At 41.0% G+C, this 22,043-nt stretch overlaps 1 protein-coding gene across 1 annotated transcript in view; it reads right to left on the reverse strand.

Annotated features, from left to right (window-relative positions):
* LOC118854023 (fatty acid desaturase 2-like protein FADS2B) overlaps positions 1 to 19,510 on the reverse strand; it is a 57,622-nt gene extending 38,112 nt beyond the window's left edge. The window contains exon 1 of the mRNA XM_036764330.1: positions 19,181 to 19,510. Coding sequence (XP_036620225.1) covers positions 19,181 to 19,510 — 330 coding nt within the window. The remainder of the gene's footprint in view (positions 1 to 19,180) is intronic.
* Positions 19,511 to 22,043: the final 2,533 nt, after the last annotated feature.

The raw sequence follows: 22,043 nt of genomic DNA on the forward strand, positions 1-22,043 counted from the left end.
ATCCATTAGCTACCGCCCACGAGTCAGTAAATATATGACACTGTCCTCCTTTCTCTGCTCTGATGGCCTGATGCACTGCCATCAGTTCAGCATATTGGCTACTTCCACCTATCCCAGAACTTTCCAGAGTTCTCCTTGTACAGGGGTTATAGGCTACTGCTTTCCAATGTCTCTTCTGTCCTAAATATTTTGCTGTCCCATCAGTAAACCAAGCATGTTTCTTCTGTTCTTCATTTAGTCCGTCATATCCATTATTCCATTTCACTAAGGATGGTACCATCTGTTGCTTAGATTCAAGGGGCTTTTCATTGCTCTCAGTATCAATGTTCGCCACAGATTCATGTAGAGCAGAAACTCCATTTTTGCCTGCTCTGGACCTATTCTGAATATACCACTTCCATTTGATTATGCTTGCCTCTTGTGCATGTCCAATTCTGTGAGAAGCTGGGGTACTCATTACCCAAGTCATAATTGGAATTCCAGGCCTTAATACCACTTCATGACCCAGAGTTAGTTGCTCAGTTTCTACTAAAGCCCAATATGCAGCTAACAGCTGCTTCTCAAAAGGTGTATATTGCACTCCAGATGAGGGTAGTTTCCTTGACCAAAAGCCTAAAGGTACACTTCGGCTTTGTTGTTTTTGCCACAGACTCCAATTTGCATAGTCATCTTGTACAGTCACTTGTAACTCCACTGGCCCATTTTGCATAGGCCATAAGTCTAGAGCTAATTGAATAGCAGCCTTTGCTTCCTCAAAAGCTCTACTTTGTTCAAGTCCCCAGTCAAATTCATATTTCTTTCTGGTGACTTTATACAAGGGTTTTAAAATCTGTCCCAAATGTGGGATGTGGTGTCTCCAATAACCAAACAGCCCTATGAACTTTTGGGCCTCTTTCTTATTGGTAGGGGTGGGAAAATCCTGGATTTTTTGTCGAGCTTGTGGGAGAATTTCTCGCAGTCCTCTATTCCACTGTATCCCCAAGAATTTTACAGTTTGAGCTGGCCCTTGAACCTTTGCGGGGTTGATTTCCCATCCTTTGCTTTTCATATGGTCAATTAATAATACTAAACTCTCCTCCACCTCCTTTATATTCTTTCCTTGTATCATGATGTCATCTATGTAATGTGTAAGCTGTACACCAGGTAACTTTAATTCATCCAAATGTTCAGCTACAATCCTGTGGCAAATAGTTGGGCTATGAATATATCCTTGCGGCAGGCGTGTAAATGTATACTGTCGGCCTTGCCAAGTAAAAGCAAACTGATTCCATTGCTTGGGGTCTATTGGGATTGTAAAGAAGGCATTGGCCAAATCAATAACTGCATACCAAGTCCCTTCACGTTTTTGTATTCTCTCTATTAAAGTAACTGTGTCTGGGACAGCAGCATACAAGGGAGGAGTCACTTTGTTCAGCTGTCTATAATCTACTGTCATCCTCCATGTTCCATCTGACTTTCGGACTGGCCAGACAGGGTTGTTCCATTGAGTAGTTGTAGGGACTAACACTCCTGCCTCAACACATTCTCTTATAGTGTTGGCAATTTCATCTTGCCCACCTGGCACACGATATTGCCTCAAAGTAATTACTTCAGAAGGTTCGGGCAAAGTGATTGGATCCATCTTGATTTTCCCCACTAAGACTGCATTAATGCCTATTTTCCTCACAGCAAATTGGTATTTCCCTTCAGGTAAATTTAAGGTCATACCCTTCAAAATGTCTATTCCAATGATGTATTCAGGAATAGGCACAATAACCACACTATATTCTTTCTTGGGCAACTGTCCAATTTTCATCATCAATTTAACTTGTCTGGCTGATATTTCAGTCCCTCCTAGTCCTGTGATGGTAATAGGAGTTCCATGGCTGAACTTGTCTGGATTTCCATAAATAAGGGTGGCCTCGGCCCCAGTATCTATTAATGCCTCAGTTACCGTACTTGACCCATTTTTCCAATATATGGTCAAGTTAATGTGAGGTCTACAATCCAGCCTGTGTATTTCCTTAATTTGGACTGGGGCTCGGCCTATTCCCTAGTATTCCCTTTCATATGATTCACTTGGGTTTGAAGGTTCAACATCTGTAGCATTTGCAGGAGCAGTTCTGATTTCCCTATCTCTCGTGTTATCAAGTCCTCTATACATTCTGTATAATTCATTGGTTGGAATTCCATCTATCATTTCAAAACCTACCCCTGCTCTCAATAAAGTAGTAAACATTTCTTTCCTTGTTACTCTCCTTTGGCGCCAAGTTTGCTGGTTATTCACTCTTCTCTCTCGAGGAGATCTATCCCTTCCCCAGTCACCTAAGTCATATAACTGTAAAATCTTATTTATCACTGTTGTAAGACGGCTCCCTACTTCTCCAAGCAATAAATTCAAAATTAGTTGTTTATAAGCAGGGGGAGCTGTCCTAATTATTAAATTCCTATGAGACAGTCCCATTGGATCATTGTAATATTTGTCTGCAGTTCCTATCATAATGGCAGTCTTCATTACCTCCTCCTTTAGTCTCATGATACAATCTCTAAGTGAATACCAGGGTCTGTGCTCAGTGGGCCACATAGAATCAGTATCATATCTCTTATTGCATCCCACAGCGGCTAATGCCAACAGAGTAGTCTTGCTATCACCATCTCCTTGCTGATGATGTTCCCTAAAAGCTTGTTGAACTAGAGGATCATGGCTGATACCTATGAATCTCATGCAGTCTGTCCCATCTACTGATATTCCACCGGCCCCTTGATCACTGAGTCTTACCATCCAAGATATCAATGGTTCTCCTATTCTTTGGCTGAATCTACTCAAAATATCTGTGACCTCTTGCGGTGAGAAATCTTCCTGAATTTCCCTTGTAACTGAATCTTCACCTCGGGTTTCTGTCTTCCTCCTTTGTATGGGTCGAGCCCTTGTCTGATCATTTAACCATCTCCTATTCTCTGTGTGAGGCACATCCTGAACCCCAGTAGTGTTTTGTGCCTCAGCCGGCTCTTTCTGGGCTGGGTTGAAATGCACTCTGGGCTTTTTTGGTCTCCTGTTGCTCTTAGCCACATTAATAGAAAAGTTCTCATTTGAGTCAGTTTGGTCTTCTGCTATCTGAGATTTCCCTTCTTCCTGTGGGGTAGGAGTGCCCCCATGTCTTTCACTTAATCTCAATCTTTCGTATACTAGCCGGTAGGCTGATAACACTATCCAGCTTTGCCTAGATAGTGATGCCCCTGACTGAATCCCAACTTCTCGTAAACACTTTTCCAAATCCCTAGGATCTCCTTTCCGTAGCCTTGGTTCCCAGTTTTCACAGGGTCCAGCTTTTTTAGCCAATTCTTTTGCTAGGGAGGAATAAAATGGATCCTCCCATCCTGGGATATTTATCTCCTCCTCTGGAATTGTTCTGCTTCTAAATAGAGATCTTATACCTAGCGATCCTGTTCGTGACGCCAAATGTATCAGGAGGGCCGAGTTTATAATCTCAAAGAAGATCATAAACATGTCTGAAAGGTTCGGAATCGCCGGATAGAAGAAACTCTCAAAGTAGAAGGCAGAAGAATCAAAACATTTATTTAGGCTCCACAGTAACCAACCCATGAACCAGAAGCCCCATTTTGATATGTTGGTCATAATCTTCCAGGCCCAATAGGTACGCCTTGAAAGAGTAACCAGGAGGCTACAGAGAAACATGATTGCGTAAAGCAAAATCATGTTTCCCCCTTGATGGTAATAAGATTACCCACTGGACTGAAGTCTTTGTTCAGCTTCCTCCCGTAGATCAGCTCTGCTGCTGGCAGCTCCTGCCTCAGCTGTGTCTGTTTCTGAAACTGAAGCTGCAACTGAAACTGACGATGTAACGGTCGTAACTGCCTCTGTAACGGTCGTTGTAACTGCCTCTGGCTCCAACCGGAAAAGGAAAGAGAGGAAGGATCTTCAAGCTGTCCTCTCCCCTCTTATAGGGTTTCTGACATCATCAAGCTCCGCCCAAATGACCAGGGCCGATTGGTTCCTGAGTTGGCTCCTCCCCCTAGGGTAGACCAGGTTCTGGAGCTAACACCTCCCCTCAGCCAGCCCCATGACTCCCCACACAGGAAGCCGTCTGCCTCCCGGCATGCTCCCCGGGCCTCCTGCCCCGGAAGAGCAAGCCACAGTGTCCAGAGGCTCAATGAGGCAAGCTGAGCCATTCAAAGAAAACAAAAGCCATTATGGCTACACTATTTTACCCTCTGATTCTAGGACCCCAGAGAAGTTTTCCTTGAGGATTTCTTGGGAGAGAATGTCCAGGCTCTGTTTTTCATCGTGGCTTTCAGGTAGACCAATAATTCTTAGATTATATCTCCTGGATCTATTTTCCAGGTCAGTTATTTTTCCAATGAGATATTTCATATTTTCTTCTATTTTTTTAATTCTTTAGATTTTGTTTGACTGATTCTTGATGTCTCATAGAGTCATTAGCTTCTACTTGCTGATTGTAATTTTTAAAGCATTGTTTTATTCATTTAGTTTCTCTACCTCCTTTTTCCATTTGTTTAATTTTACTTTTCCATCAAACATTTTCTCCATTTATTTTCTGAACTTCCTTAACCATTTCACCCATTTTACTTTTTAAAGGTTTGTTCTCATCAATGATTTTTTTCCATTTTTTCTTTTACCTCTCTAATTTGGTTTTAAAGTCCTCCTTGAGTTCTTCCAGAAATGCTTTTTGGGATGGAGACCAATTAACATTCCTTTCTGAGGTTTCAGATGTAGGTGTATGCTGTCCTCTTCTGAATTGGTATTTTGATCTTCCCTGTCTCCATAATAGGAATCAAAAGTCTTTGGTTTTCTAGTCTGTTTTTTCATGGTATTTGTTTTTTTTTAATTTTCCCTGTGGTTTCTAAAGTGGATCTCTGCTTCTGGGGCTCAGGGGGATCTGTCCCAAGCTTCTTGTGTTGGGAACCGTAGGCCTGCTCACTGGCTTTGTGTGTTGTGGCCTCTGGTTTCATGAGGTGTGGGGGAGGGGTGGTCTGGCTGCTGGAAGTCTCCTCTTGCCCTGGGGCTAGTCTACAGCATGGGTGGTCTCAGCCATTGTCTGTGCTGGTGTCTGCCACTTCCTCCGGCTGTGAGAAGGCATGTCTGGGGTCCTGGTGTTGATGTTTGCTAGCTCCACTCCACTGTGGCTCAGGAACTCCCACTGTTCTGCTGAGGTGGGGCCTGCTGGGATACCTCTCTTCCTGCAATAGTCTCCTTCCACCACCTCAAGAAGGGCCTTCTCCCCAACTTCTTGAGCTAAAAGTCTACTGAAGTCCCACTTTTGGCTCTTCTATTTCAAGGTTTCTCCCAGGTAAGTATTATCTGGGTGAGGAAGAGGGGGCTGAAAGCTGTTTTACCTGGTCATCATCACTCCCAGAAGTTCAAGAGAGTGAGTTTCAAACCTTTAGACTGTGTGCTGGAGGCCTTAGGGGTAGCTGCTGTCATGGCCACAGACTCTGAACTGGTGTCTCCTGTAACTCTGATGGACTCCTATCCTGGGTTGAGAGGCCTGGGGATCAATTTGTGCCATATCCAGTACTTCTGCCTTGGGCCTGCTCCTGCTTCTGCGTTTCGGGTGCCCAACACTCTCCCAGATCAGCTCCCTGGCTGTGTTCCTCTGCTGTTCCCAGTTGGAGTGGTCTGGTGCCCATTCTGTGAGCCCGGAGCTCCTGCCCCTCTCAGTCTATTAGTGGCTTCTAACTCTCTCAAATATGCTCAGATTCACTTTTTAGACATATCTGAAAGAATTTGTGAGAGAGCTCCAGTCGTTCCCTCCTTTCACAACACCATCTTGGCTCTGCCCCACCAACCAAGTCCAGATTTCTAACCACCATATCACACTTCCTTTTCTTTAGTGAAACTTGTCCTATTGACTTCACTGGAAAGGGATGTAGTATAGGGACTAGAGCACACAATTCAGCATCAGCAGGACACTGAGTTCAAATCCCACCCACTTCTGTTATTTTCTAGTCCTAGAAGTGTGGGTGATTCATTTTCTCTCCAGGAGCCTGAGTTTTCCAGTATGTAAAATAGAGATGATTATAATGATCATCTACCTACCTCACAGGGCTGTTATAATGTCCACATGAGATATCACATGTTAAGCTCTTTACAGACATTAAAATGGAGAGCCATAGAAATGGAAGATATAAAAATTATTTTCCTGTCAAATCCTGAAGATATTTAAACAGTGAAAAACTCAGGCTTGACTTGCTCCTTAGATTGTAGGATTGTAGATTAGAGGTTATTGAGTCCAATCATCACATCTTATAGATGAGGAGACTGAGACCTGGAGAGTTTAAGTGATCTGTACTGGTTCACATGACTAGTAAATGCTTAGGGTAGAATTTGAACCAAGGACTTCCTGATTCCAAGTTCTTCACTTTATTCTTCTTTGTATCTTCTATATCACCCTGAGGAAACACTAGATTAGTGATAAGAAAATATGCCTGAGCTTTTAGGGGCTAAAGAATACTTGGCAGGTTCTTATGACTGTGAAAATTGGACTATAAGGAGAGCTGAGCACCATAGAATTGACATATATATATACATATATATATACATATATATATATATATATATAGTCATCAAAATATCTGGTACTGGCTAAGAAATAGATTGAGAAATAACAGTAAATGGCCATAGTAATCTAGTGTTTGATAAACTCAAAGATCCAAGCTTTTGGGACAAGAACTCACTATTTGACAAAAACTACTGGGAAAACTCAAAAATAGTATGGTAGAAACTAGGTATAGATTATCATCTTACACTGTATAGCAAGATAAAGTAAAAATGGGTAAATGATTTAGAAATAAAGGGAGATACCACAAGAAAATTAGGGGATCATGGAATCCTTTATCTGTCAGATCTATGGAGAAAGGAAGAATTTATGAGCAAACAAAAGATAAAGAGCATTATGAGATGTAAAATGCATAATTTTGATTATATTGCATTAAAAACATTTTGCATAAACAAAATTAATGCAACCAAGGTTAAAAGGAAAGCAGAAAACTGGGAAAACATTTCTTTACAGCAAGTTTCTCTGATGAAGGCCTCATTTCTCAAATAGATAAAAAACTGCATCAAATTTATAAGAATACAAGTCATTGCCCAAATGATAAATTGTTACAGGATATAAATAGGCAGTTTTCAGATGAAGAAATCAAAGCTGGCTATAATCATTTGAAAAAAAATGCTCTAAATCACTATTGATTAGAGAAGTGACAATTAAAACAAGTCTGAAGTACCACCTCACACCTATCACATTGGGTAATATGAAAGAAAAAGAAAATGATAAATGTTGGAGGGAATACAGGAAAATTGGGACATTAATGTACTCTTGGTAGAGTTATGAACTGATCTAACAACTATTCTAGATAGCAATTTGGAACTATGCCCAAAGGGCTATAAAACTATATATCCCTTGATCTAGCAATACCCCTACCAGGTCTGCATCCCAAAGAGATTGTTTTTCATAAGAGGGAAGAGGACCTATTCGTACTAAAATATCTATAACATCTTCTTTTGTGGTAGCAAAGAACTGGAAATTGAGGGGATGTCTATCAGCTGCAGAATGGCTGAACAAGTTGTGGCATATCATTCTAATGTAATAATATTGTGCTATAAGAAATGATGAGAAGGATCATTTCAGGAAAAAAGAAACTTGGGAAGACTTACATGAAGTGATGCAAAGTGAAATGAGCAGAACTAGGAGAACATTGTACACAATAACAACAACATTTTATGATGATCAACTATGAATGACTTTGCTATTTTCAGCAATACAATGACCCGAGACAGTTCCAAAGGACTCATGTTGAAAAATGCTATCTGCCTCCAGAGAAAGAACTAATGGCATCTGAATGCAGATAAAAGTATATTATTTTTCTGTTTTTCTGCATTTTCTTTCACAACATGTTTAATATGGAACTATATTTTGCGTGAATGGACATGTATAACCTATATCAAATTGGTTACCTTCTCAATGAAGGGAGAAGGAGGGAGAAAATTCAGAATTCAAAATTAAAAAAAAATAAATATTAAAATTGTTTTTACACGTAATTGGGAATAAAATATTGAAAAATAGAAAAAAAGAAAAAAATGTTGCAATCTCTAAGACATGGAGATTAAATTGAATAATTCTAATGACAAAAAATTCTGCATGCAACCATGAGAAAGACTCTCTCTCTCTTTTTCTCTCCTCCCCTCTGTATATATATATGTATATGTATATATGTATATGTATATGTACATATAGTATATATACACAAATATATTTCTTTACAAAGGAAAAGGAATTCAAATAACTCGAGACTATTCATCACCCAGTAGAAGCAAAAGAAGGAATGAAGAGCATAGAAACCAGAGATGCAACAAACACAAGGTGACCTAACTTGAAAATTTGAGCCAAACCGTTAATTTAAAAAGATAGTCATTCAATAAAAAAGAAGCATTCAAAGCATTTCTAGAAAGAAAAACAGACCTGAATAAATATTTGCTTCTCTGACACCCCAGTCCACAGAAATAAAGAAAGGTAAACAAATATAGCAACCAAGGGCAACACAAGAAAATAACAACAGAGAGACCATGAGAAGATTTCTTTTGAAAAGTACATGGAGACAAGGGGAAAAGCAGAAGACCAGTGGAAGTGATTACAGAGAAACAGGCTTTGAATATCATGGACTAAATAAACCTCATAATACTCCAGTTACTGGTAAATATTGTGTGGGGGGGGGCGGGAAGGGGGTACTAAACTATGAAATAGGAGAGTGTATAAAAGGGAAGAGGAAAGGAAGTACTGGGGAATATATGTTGTACCATAATCAAGTCAAACATTAACATTAAAGGGAATATAACTTCTGTAATGTCTCAGGAAGGAAAGAACCTATAGGAAAATAGTCAAGGAGGAAAAAGGAAGGATTGAAATAGAGAAGAAGAACCATGTTTTAGAGGAGGGGGTACCATTAATGAATGCTCCTATGAGATTAGGTAAAATATTCTCTGAAGGCAGATGGGGACCTTGCAGAGGGTATAATTGCAGAGATTTGGTGCTTAGAGAGACTACTCATCCTTCCCCAAGGAAAGGGAGTTAAAGTTTCTGGGTCAACTGACACCCAGAAGAGTGGGAGAATATGGCCCCGGGGAAGAGATTGAAAAGCAAATGGGAAAACAATGATCATGAGAGGGAAAAGGTTAATAATAAATTATATGATCAGGATCACAGAATTCTTAGTATTGAGCAATATCCTCTCAATCAGCAGCAGGAACTTGTATTTCTAAGAGTGAAGTACAATAACAAAGAGGGGCCAGAGGCTAAGTCAACAAGACAATAACTTAGAAATTGTTTTAAAGAAGAAATCACCCAAAAGTAGATTCTGTTCTATGAGAAATACAGTGACCAAAGAAAGACTAAATTATTACAAGTTAAATATAAATTTAACTCATAATTTTAAATGTGAATGGATTAAACAGTCCAATAAAAAAAAGACATTGGATGAGAAAATAAAAGCCCACAATCTGTTGTTAATAAGAAACAAAATGAAAAGAAAAAAAGACATACACAATGAAAATGAGGGTCTGGTATAAAACGTACTATGCGTCAAGTGAACTCCTCAAAAAACAGGAGCTGACATCATTCTTGCAGATAAAGCAAAAACAATCATAACATCTCTTTTAGAGACACAGTGAAACTCCATTGTGTAGAAAGGAATCAGAGACAAGAAACCAATATCAGTATCAATATGAAATTCAAATGGTCCAGATGCATTGCATCTAACTTCATAAAGAAACACTAACTGAACTACAGGGTGGCAAAATTTTAATGTCCCTCTCTTAGTTTTGGAAGCCTAATGGAAAGTATTGAGCTGAACAAATTCCTGGAGAAACTAGAAGCAAAGGCCTTAGGAAGTCTTCTAAATGGGACTATTTAGGATCTGAATATTTCCCATGTACCCTTAGAAAAGTGCCCCGAAGAGGAAAGCATTTTGTCACTATACAATCATCAATTTTCCCCTCTCTCATGAGTCTTCTCTGAAAATTGAGGCTAACCTGACCCTGGCATTAATTGTGAATATTAATGCCAACAAACTTTAGATCAAGCATGCTCTAAAGAAGGTACATACCATCATTATGGTCACTCCCCAGATAGAAAGAAGGGCTAATTCCAACTTGTCTCAGACCATGATGCTGTGGACAATGCTAACAAAACTGAAGTAGTCTAAATTACATTCAATTTGTTGTGCCTCATACAATAAAGTTTTCTAACTTTAAAGAATAATATAAAATTACATTTGGACTGCTTGGGAGGATATCCCCATGTAGGATTGTAAGATATTAGGATGAGTTGCTGGGAAGCCTCTCCACCTTTTTGTGAAGCAAACTTGTAAAACTTGAGGCGGTTTATATTTCACTTCCTCACTATTGTGTGGAAGGAACTTAGTTTCTCCAGATAACTATGGAGCACTAACAACTATGCTGAGAAAACTTTGAGTATTATCCATGCTGCAAGCTGTGTGATGTCTAGCAGGGAGAAGCTCATCACTTGAAGAAGGCTAGCCACCAAGAGATGAATTCTTTGGCCATGCAGACATCTGTATTGCATTCATCTTGTATAAGTCTTGTTTGACATAGTTTTTTATATGTTGTCTCCTCCATTAGGCTGTAGGCCGGCTCCTTGAGGTAAGTCTGTTTTTTTTTATCTGTCATGTCCCCAGCACTTGGTATAGTGCCTGCCGCACAGTGGGTACTTAATAATAGCTAGCATTTATATGGTCCTTACTATGTGCTTGGAATAGTGGTAAGTGATCTTAAATTATTATCTCTGATCCTCACACCAACGCTGTGAGGTAGGTGCTATTATTATCCTCATTTTACAAACGAGGAAAATAAGGCAAACTGCAGTTAAGTGATCTAGATGGCACAATGGATAGAACACTGGGTTTGGAATCAAGGAGATTCTTCTTCCCGGGTTCAAATCTGGCCTCAGACACTTACTAGCTGTGTGACCCTGGGCAAGTCACTTAACCTTGTTTGCCTTGGTTTCTCATCTGTAAAATGAGATGGAGAAGGAAGAGGCAAACCATTCCAGTATCTTTGCCAAGAAAACTCCAAATGGGTCTGTGAAGAGTCAGACACAACTGATCAACCACAAACACAACTGACAAATATCTGAAGCTGGATTTCAACTCAGATCTTCATGACTTTAGACCTAGAACTCTAACCACTGTGCCACTACTTGCCCCCAAATCCTCGTTGACTCACTGATTGCATCTCTCTAATATCCTTGTTATATATTATAGTTATCTGTGTGTGCCATGGGTATGCGTGCGTGTACATACACATACATATAGAATGTAAGCTCCTTGAGGCAGGAAATTTCACTTTTGTCTCTGTATCCCCAACACCTAGCTCTGTTCCCTGTACATAGTATGTGCTCAAGACATGCTTGTGGACTGTTGAATTTCTCACAAGACTCCAAGTTTGTCTTTTCTAAACTGGAATTTCCCAGGTCTTTGCACAATACTCTGCATAAAACAAGGCTTGGTTGAGTGTTTAATTAGTTTGCATTTTTGAAAATTTGAATGTAACTTACAGTTTATAATTTCCTGGCAATACTTCTGTGAAAGGGGGAGGGGCAAGGTTTCTTATCCCCATTTTACTTATGATGAAACTAAAGTTTAGTCAGGTAGAATAGTTGGCCCACAGTCACATAGCTTGGAAGAGTCAGAGCCACCCACACCTTGGACTCCAAAGACCTGGGTTTTCATATTGTACTCTTCCTATTACACTATGATTTCTGGAAATGTACTGATAAATAAAACATAATTCAGATCACATTTAGGGAGTTCTCAAGGATTTTCAAGGCCCTATACAGACATTATATCACTTTATCTTCATAACTTACAGAGGAGAATGAAGATCAAAGAGGTTAAGTGACTTCCTTAGGGTCACAGAGCCAGTAATTGGTCAGACCAGAACCCAGGTCTTCCCAACCCATAGCCCAATACCCTATTTCCTCCAGCTTATGTCCTTATGATTCCTTTCTCAGAAAAACATCACATGGTATGTATATAGTTTGTATATGGGCAGGGCTGAAGTTACTTTCATCTCCTGGATTAGTGTACTGCCCTTAGGACTTGTCATCAAGTCATGTTTCTCTACTTGGAGGTTGGTATTATTAGGGAGTCACCCAGGATTTAAGGCAGAGTTGTGTTTGTATGTAGAGGAGTGGGGTTTAAAGAATAGTTCTAGGCATCAATCAACAACAGGACCTCCTGCCTGACAGTTGTCAAGACCATTCACTTCCATTATTTTTATTCTACAAAGACCAACCTGCTATTTCATTGTCTCCATCATCCCCTTCTAATCCTGGCTCTTCTCTTGCTACTCTAGAGTCAGGTGATGTAATAAACAGAGTACTAAACCTAGAGTCAGGAAGATCTGAGTTCAAATTTTGCTTGCCTCAGACAAGTCACAATATCAGTTCCCTCATTTGTAAAATTGGTATGATAATATTGCCTCCCTTACAGGGTTGTCGTGAGGATCAAATGATGTAATATATGTAAAGTGCTTTGTGAACCTTAAAGCACTATATAAAGTCTAGGTATTATTTAGTCACTCAGGGCTTCTTTGTCTGAAGTCAAAAAAGACAAAGACAAAGATGAAGGCGAAGAAGATAATGAAAAAGGAGGAGGAGGAGGAGGAGGAGGAGGAGGAGGAGGAGGAGGAGGAGGAGGAGGAGGAGGAGGAGGAGGAGGAGGAGGAGGAGGAGGAGGAGGAGGAGGAGGAGGAAGAAGAAGAAGAAGAAGAAGAAGAAGAAGAAGAAGAAGAAGAAGAAGAAGAAGAAGAAGAAGAAGAAGAAGAAGAAGAAGAAGAAGAAGAGGGAGAAGAGGGAGAAGAAGAGGCTGGATAATCACTTTTTGGAGACATTGGAGGGAGGATTCTTGGTCAGATATGGACTGGATTCTGAGGGTCTCTGGGGTCCCTTCCAATTCTGGGTGTCTGTGATGACATGATTTCAGTAACATATGAAGAATACTTGAAGTACATGGAAACATAATACAAGATTTCTTTCCTTGAGGCATCAGCCCAGACATCCTGAAAAACTGGTTTTTGCGGTCATGGTGACAATGGATGGGTGACGTTACAGAGAAGTGTTATGAGAACTGAAGGGCTTGGAATGAAGAAGGTCCCCAGCCTGAGATATACTCACAGATGAAAAATAAAGAACCAAGCTAGGAAGACCTGGAATATTTCAATATGGGACACTGAGAATCAAGAACACTGTCTACCTGGGAATTAGGAGACCTGCTTCTCATTATGGCTTGGACATTAATTAACCCTGTGACTTTGAGCAAGTTCTGTTGGATTAGATGATCTCAATGGCTCTGAATCTCAAAATTTATGACTGAGAATCAGTGGCTTACAGCTTGCCCTTCACGTTAAATTACTGGCTTCACCTTCCTGTTGGCTTTCTCAGGGCAAGCTGCAGAAATGTCAGAGAAATTGGGATATAGTGGAAAGAATTCTGGACCTAGGAAAGGAGAGATTCCTGACCTGCAAAAACCATGTGTCTACCCCTTAACCTCTCTTAGTCTCACTCCTCATCTGTGAAATGGGGATAATAACCTCTGTAACCACTATCTTACAGAATTGTTATGGTGCTTAAAAAGAGACAAGACACGAAAATGATTTTTGCAAACCTGAAAACACTACAAGGTGTCCCCCAAACCTTAGAACTTAAAATTGTATGAAGACTTTGGGGACACACTGTATCTTGATGTCAGCTCATACTAATGTTAGGCAGTTAGGTGGCACAGTGGATAGCTGAAGGACTTGGAGTGAGGAAAATCTGAGATCGAATCCTGTCTCAGGCACTCTCTAGTTGGGCAAAGCACTTGACCTTGGTACAGAGCCATATACATAATAAATTCCTAATCAGGATATGTTGATGTGGATGGAAGATGGCTCTTAGGATCTTAGATTTAGTTCTGGAAAAGATCTCAGAAGCCATCTAATCCTACTCCTCCCCCATTTTAAGGATGGGGAAAGTATAGTTAAATGACTTGTTCTAGGTCACAAAGGTAGTAAAAGACTGGCTTTCAAGCCTGGATTTTCTGATATCACGTTATTATTTTTCAGTTGTTTCAGTTGTGTTTGACTTTGGGTGACCTTGTTTGGAGTTTTCTTGGCAAAGGTACAAGAGCAGTTTGCCATCTCCTCCTCCATCTCATTTTACAGGTCAGGAAACTGAGGCAAACAGGGCTAAATGACTTGCCCAGGGTCACACAGCTAGTAAATGTCTGAGGCCAGATTTGAACTTGGATTTTCCTCGCTCCAGGCTGGATGATCTAGCTAATGCACTACCTAGTTCCTGCTTTGATACTCAGCACATTTTCACTAATGCTAGTGCCTTCCCCTGATAGTATCTCCAATTTACCCTCTACGTATCTTGTTTGTGTATTGTTTATAGCATTAGATTGTGAATGCTATGATGGAAGAGACTTTTTGGGGGTGCCTTTCTGTGTACCATCAGCATTTAGCTCAGTGACCAGCACTTAGTAGGTCCTGAATAAATGCTTGTCATCTTGACTTGACCACTTCCATAGAACCATACTCTACCCACTTTGGGTGTTTACCTTAAGATCCTAGGCAGTAGCCAAACCCTCCTCACTTTACAGCTGAAGAAACTGAAGTTAAGATAGGTCATCAGTTGTTGCCATTGATAGTGGTGGTAGAGGTGGTAGTAGTAGCATTAGGAAGTGATTTGCCCAAGGACACATGGGTAATAACAGGCAGCCAACAATAAAAGCAAGTATTTATAGGCATTTTGAGGTCTACAAAGTGCCTTGACACAACAGATCTTACAGAACATATTCCAGTGGCTAAAGTAGGATTCAAACTCAGTTCTTTCTGACTCAAAATCCTTCATTCCATTGACTGTCACACCATATAAACGTAGGTGGGTAGTGTGTATCCTAGACTAGCACCTTAAGAAATACATGGGAGAGATCTCACTGTCAGCTGAGTGAATGGGGAGTGTTAATGCTTTCTCACTCTCTAAGAGGCAAATATATAAGAAACACTTCTAAGAATGCATGCCATAAGTACAGTAATTACAGGGAGAGGTCACTCTTTGGGTGGTACATTTAAAAGGGGTGTGTTAGGAAAGGAGAAAAATGAGTCCACTGATGATGCATTCCTTCTAAGCTCTTTCCACCTGTCATAAATTGGGAAAATTTGGGAAAATAATGCAAAAATAAATGCAAATAAAATAATGCAAAAATAAATGCAAATAATGCAAAACAAATTATTAAAATGCAAACTGGTTGAACAGGATGAACCCTGCTGCTGCCATGGCTAATAAAAGCCAAAGAAAATATCCCCTCCTAGGGCTGGAGCAGTTGAGTGAAACTAATGGCTGGTGGGAGAAAGGAATCCCCGTCTTTGAACGGCAGTAGAAATAGTTTCTTGCTCTGATTTTGCCTCTAACCAGCTATGAAAGATTCAGGATCACAGAATGCTCAAACGGGAAGGAATTATAGACTCAGAGACCAAGCAGACTTTTAAAAACGTCTGGTTCAGCCCCCTGGGCACCTAGGTGGCACAGTGGATGGTGTACCATGCCTGAAATCAGGAAGACTGTCTTCCTCAGTTCAAATCTGGCCTCAGATGCTTACTAACAGTATGACCCTGGGCAAGTCACTTCACCCTGTTTGCCTCAGTTTCCTCATCTGTAAGAAGGAAATGGCAAGCCACTCCAGTATTTTTGTCAAGAAAACCCATCATGAAGAGTTGGACATGACTGACATGACTGAATAAAATTCAACCCCTTCCTTTTCAGAGAAGGAAACGATCTTAGTTTTTAGAACTGGAAGGGACACCAAAGACAGCTTGTCCCACCCCCTCATTTTACATGGGCTGAAAATGGAGCCTTAGAGAAAGGAACCAAATCTGAATCAGTGAACTCAGGTCTACTGACTTTAAGTCTAATCCTCTTTTTTTTGAAGGGGAAGTCAGGGCAATTGGGGTTAAGTGACTTGCCCAAGGTCACACAGCTAGTACCTGTGTCAAGTGTCTGAGGCCAAATTTGAACTCAGGTCCTCCTGACACCCGGGCCGGTGCTCTACTCACTGTGCCACCTAGCTGCCCCCAGTCTAATGGTCTTCTAATGAGTTCACGAGAATCTCTGAAATTCTTCCAGATTCAGTAGGCACATGCTGTTTGAAAAAAGTCCTCAATTATGCCCAGCTTTTTAAAAAAAATTATTAGAGCTGAGATGAGGAAAGACGATTTTTCTTGGTCATGTATAGGCAGAGCTGTGCTGGAGCCAGCTCTAACCCACTTGAACCAGATCATTACATTTTCATTGTGAACATTCACATGGCAAATCAGGGCCCAATTTACTCTTTTGTTGATTATCTAGATTTCAGAAAGTGATAGAGAAAATGTTAATGATAAACTTAAAAGCATATCCTATGTACACTTTCCCCTCACTGGAGAGCCAGTTGTTAAACATTTACCAAAATACCACAATATTACATAAGTCAAATACCTTAAATATCCTGGCCTCTTCCATCCTCACCTTTCTGTGCTGCCTTCTAGATGTTAAAGCTTGCTATCATGATTCACCACAGGGTGAAAGGCAATAATTATAACTCAATAATACACAAACACAATACAGAGTGCTGTAAGTGTTTGCAAAGTATTTTACATAGATTTCTGTTATGCAGCTAGATGGCATAATGAACAGAGTGCTCAGCTTAGGGTCAGAAAGACCTGAGTTCAAATTCTGCCTCAAGAGATGACTTAGTTGTATCATCCTAAGCAAGTCACTTGACCTCTCTAAGCTTCAGTTCCTCATTTATAAAATGGAGATATTTGTTAAATCAAATGAGGTAATTTATTGAAAATGCTTTAGGGGAGTGAGAGGGAGGGCATAAGAATTTATATAGTACCTACTACGCGCCAAGCACTTGCTAGGTGTTTTGCAAATATTATCTCATTTGATCCATACAACAACCCTAGGAGGTAGGTGCTATTATCCCTGTTTTACATTTGAGAAAGTGGAGGCAAACAGAGGTTAAGTGACTTGCCCAGGGTCATGCGGCTAGTAAGTGTCTAAGGTCAAACTTGAACTCCAACTTGTGAGTGTGTCTGTGAGTGTGAATGTGTGTCTGAGGGGTACGTGACTGTGTATGTGAGTGCATGAGTGTGTGAATATGAGTCTGTTTATGAGTGAGTTTTTGAGTGTGTATGTACACATAAGTGTGAATGTGAGTGTGTGAATGTGTATATAAGTGTGTATGTGAGTTTGTGAGTGTGTGTGAGTTCTTGTGTATGTATATGAGTGTGTATGTGAGTGTATATGTGATTTTGTGAGCACATCTGTGTGTGATTCCAAGTCCAGGGCTCTATCCACTGTGCCACCAAGCTGCCTTAGGGTTGTCTTTGCAATTCTTAAAGCACTAGTTCAATGGTTATTATTATTATTCATTATTTTCTCTTTTGGTCCTTACAACAACTTTATGAGCTCAGAGTTATTATATTCCATTTTATAGATGGGGAAACAAAAGCTCAGAGAAGTCAAATGGATGGTGGTTCTAGAGTGAGTGTGTGGGATGATGTTGGAATGTGGGGGTGGCACAGTGACCAGGCGCTGGCTCTGGAGACAAAGGGTTCCAGGCCCACCTCTGATGCTTCTTATCTGGGCCTCAGATAAGATAAAATGACCGGCATGTCCTAGCTGACCTCCAGTGCTCCCTTTAGCTCGGATTATGGGATTAACCCAAACACTACAAATGACTTTTAGGCCGGGCTGGGAGGTTTATTTCATTCTCATTTCTGGCTGGGCCAAATTCCACAAGATAAGTTTTGGAATGAGTGAGACTACTTCAAGCCTGAACATGTCTCTGCAGTGCCTTTGGGCCAAGGGCTGAGCTATTGCTGCCTTCCCCTACCCCACCCCAACAGACACATGAGCAACACATACACACGCTCACACACATGCTCACGTACACACAAACTCACACATACTCACAAACTCACATACACACTTATACTAACACATTCACACACTCACTACACACTCAGACACATATTCACATATACACCTAGACTCATGTACTCACAGCCACACACTCACACACTCAAATATACACTCACATACTGACACCCCAGACACACACTCGCACACATGCTCACATACACACTCACACACATACACAAACACACACACATACTCACAAACTCACATACACACATACTCACACACATGCTCACATACACACTCATACACATACACACAAACTCACAAATACTCACAAACTCACATACACACTTATACTAACACATTCACACACTCACTACACTCAGATACATATTCACATACACACCTAGACTCATGTACTCATAGCCACACACTCACATACTCAAATATACACTCACATACTGACACCCCAGACACACACTCACACAATGCTCACATACACACTCACACATATACACACACACTCATACATACTCACAAACTTACATACACACATACTCACACACATGCTCACATACACACTCACACACATACACAAACTCACACACTCACACATACTCACAAACTCACATACACACTCATACACATACATGCAAACTCACACATATTCACAAACTCACATACGCATTCATACTAACACATTCACACACTCACTACACACTCATATTCACATATTCAGACACTCACAAACTCACATACACACATAGACTCATGTACTCACATACAGCTGCACACTCACACACACTCAAACACATACATACTGACACCCCAGACACACACTCGCACACAGACATGCTCACAAAATCACATATATACTCACATAAACACTCATATACATACACAAGAACTTACGCACACTCATACTCACAAACTCACATACACACTCATATAGACATTCACACTTATGTATACATACACACTCACAAACTCACTCATAAACAGACTCATACTCACACACGCAGACACATACACACTCATGCACTCACATACACAGTCATATGCCCCCCAGACACACACTCACACTCACAGACACACTCACAAAATTGCATATGCACTCACATGTAGACACTCATACACACTCACACAGAGAGAGTGCTGCTGAGGGATTCTTGAAGCTGCAACTCCACATTCCTTACCGTGGCATCTTCCCCAGCATAGTGGTTGAGGACCCGGCTACCTCCTGGATGACTGTCAGCCCACTTGGTGACATTGTAGACCTTCCGATTGATCACCAGCCACTGGTCTGTCTGCAGGTTGTGCTTCTGGATTTCCTCCCAGCTGTACACTGGCAGTCCGCTGCTGTCTGCCATAAGCTTGCCTCTGGCCTCTTGCTTCCCCTGAGGCTGACCATTGGCTACTGCTTTCCCGTTGATCTCACATTTCCCATTCGTCTCCCAGCATCTCTTAATCTCATGCACCCCATTGGCCTTCACTTTTTCTGCACAGTCCTTCATTCTCAGCCCCATGCTGCCTTTCTAGGTTCACCCTTAAGCCTTTTGCAATCCAGCTCTCATTTAACAAGCAAACAAACTCTCCCCTCACCCTTATCTAGAAAAGTCCTTTTTTGTTCTTATGAAAGTTCCCTTCTCCCTTTCTGTCCCTCTGCTCCCCCAACCTCCAGCATTGAAGCTTGCTGTGAAGGTAACTACACTTTGCTTTCCTCAATGGATGGATTTCAGTCCATGCAAAGATGTGCCTTCTTTCTCTCTGCCTGAGTGTTTCCCTCTCAGCATCCTCCCTGATCATCTTTGAGTATTTCTGACAGAGGCCAAAGACTTAGTAACCAATCCCAAGCCTTGTCTATCAGGCTGGGGGCGGGGAAGTGTAGCTGAACTTTGGCCAGGTTAGGGGAGTAGGTTTTGCTGAAACCTCCAGATTCTCTGGCCCTGCCTCCTGAAGGGTGGTTACCTCTGCTTTTCAAGGGCTGGGGAAAGGAGGAGCCCAAGATCTGATTCATCTGCCTGCATCCAGACTTTCCACTTCTGGAGAATGATGAGATGTAAAAGAACTTGGGATGTGTCCTGCTTTGGTATCTACTCATCGTTGGGAATGCTTCTAGCTTCTTCTTGAAAAATTTGATATACTTTATTTTTAATGTCACCTTCATTTTTAAATCCATCCCTCTTTCCATCTCCTACTTAGCTCAGTGGATCCTAAGTAGTTGTGTGACCCTGGGCAAGCCTCTTCAACTTCTCTCAGTCTTCTCATCTATTAAATGAAGGAATTAAATTGGATAGTGTAATTCTAGGTCCCCTCCCAGCTTGAAATCTGATCCGATCCAGAGAACCATTTTCTATAACTAAGAATAGAAAGGAAAGGGAGAAAAAGAAATCAAAACAAATGAATGAACGAGCAAACAAACAAATAAATGAGAGGTGAGAAGGGTGGGAAAGGAGATTCAGAAAGAGAAGAGAAAAGCAGGAGAGAAAAGAGAAAAGCAAAAGATGGCAACATTTCTAGCCTGCTCGCCTTTGCAAAGCATTGCCTGGGCGTGAGGGAGGGCTCAGTGTGGAGCTGATTCATAGGCAGAGCTGTGTTCTCTGGGAAGGGTCGCCTTACTGGGTGGGGGATATTGTGACAGTGCTGCATTGCTGGTTGTTGTCGTTTTCCCCCAGACTGGCCAAGGCAGATTGCTTCAAGATTGGCCCATAGTGATGTGGGAAGGAGGAACCCTGAACTCCTCTTTAATTAGGGTGTTTAAGCCTCCTGGTTTTGCTAAGATAGTCCTGTTTTTCTCCTTCTTGACTGAAATGTATGGCAATTCCTGAAAGATCTCAGGGAAAAAAATATCAACCTCAGGGGCTGTCCTCCAATTAAAACACACACGTATGCACGCACACACCGCACAATGCACACACGCATGCACACACATATGCATACCCATATGCACACATGGACACACATGTACACACACACACACACACGAAAACATAGCCTTTTAGAGAGTAAGCTTCAACCCCCTCTGGAAGACTTCTGGTGAAGGAAGAGAAATCATAGGAATAAGGATGCCAGATACAAAACTGCTCTTTGTTCTAGCTGATGGTATATTAACTGAAGTTATAGGAAAGTAGATGGTGCACTGGAGAAAGTGCTGGTCCTAGACTCAGGAAGAACTGAGTTCATATCCAACTTAGATACTAGGAAGTGTGACCCTGTAAGATGGGGATAATAATATCTACCACCCAGGATAGTTGTGAGGATAAAATGAGATATTTATAAAGTCCATTGCAAACCTTAAAGTGCTATGTAAGTGCTAGCAATTGTTCCAAGTTTTAAAAAATCCCCAGACCATTTTTGGTTTTTTGCAAACTGTCATTGACTTGGCTACACTGACATCTGGACAAGAGCAACTGTATAGTGGAAATAATGATTTATTGGTAACTATAATGATAGCTCACACTTACATATCTATTTAAGGTTTTCAAAGTCCTCTCCATATGTTACCTATGTTGATCCTCACAACAGCCCTTTTTGTTAGGTGCTATTATTTTCTCTAAGGTGATCCCAATCAGCCCTTCTCTTTCCCCAGAACCGTGGGATGGGAGGGCAGCTAGGTGGCTCAGTGGCTAGAGCGCCAGACCTGGAGACAGAAAGACTCAAGTTCAAACTTGGCTTCAGACACTTACTAGCTATGTGACCTTGGGCAAGTCACTTAGCCGTTTGACTCAGTTTCCTTATCTGTAAAACGAGCTGGAGAAGGGAATGACAAAGTATTCCAGTATCTTTGACAAAAAAACCTCAAAACGGGATCATGAAGTGTTCTGGATATGACTGAAATGAGTGAACAACAAATGGGATGGGAAATACTTCTTCAATCACTCTTGAGAGCTTGTAGGGAATTGCTCCACGGGTCTCAGGATTTCTGGGCTTTTCCCACATCCTGAAAATACTGATGGATGCCTTTGCTATTCCCTATCACCATTTTCTGTGCCTGTTGTGTGCAGCATCACCTATGACTGCTCTATGTGATTCCTCTTAAATTTGACAGTAAGTCACTAA

The sequence above is a fragment of the Trichosurus vulpecula genome, chromosome 6, assembly GCF_011100635.1.
Source record: "Trichosurus vulpecula isolate mTriVul1 chromosome 6, mTriVul1.pri, whole genome shotgun sequence".
Lineage (NCBI taxonomy): Eukaryota > Metazoa > Chordata > Mammalia > Diprotodontia > Phalangeridae > Trichosurus > Trichosurus vulpecula.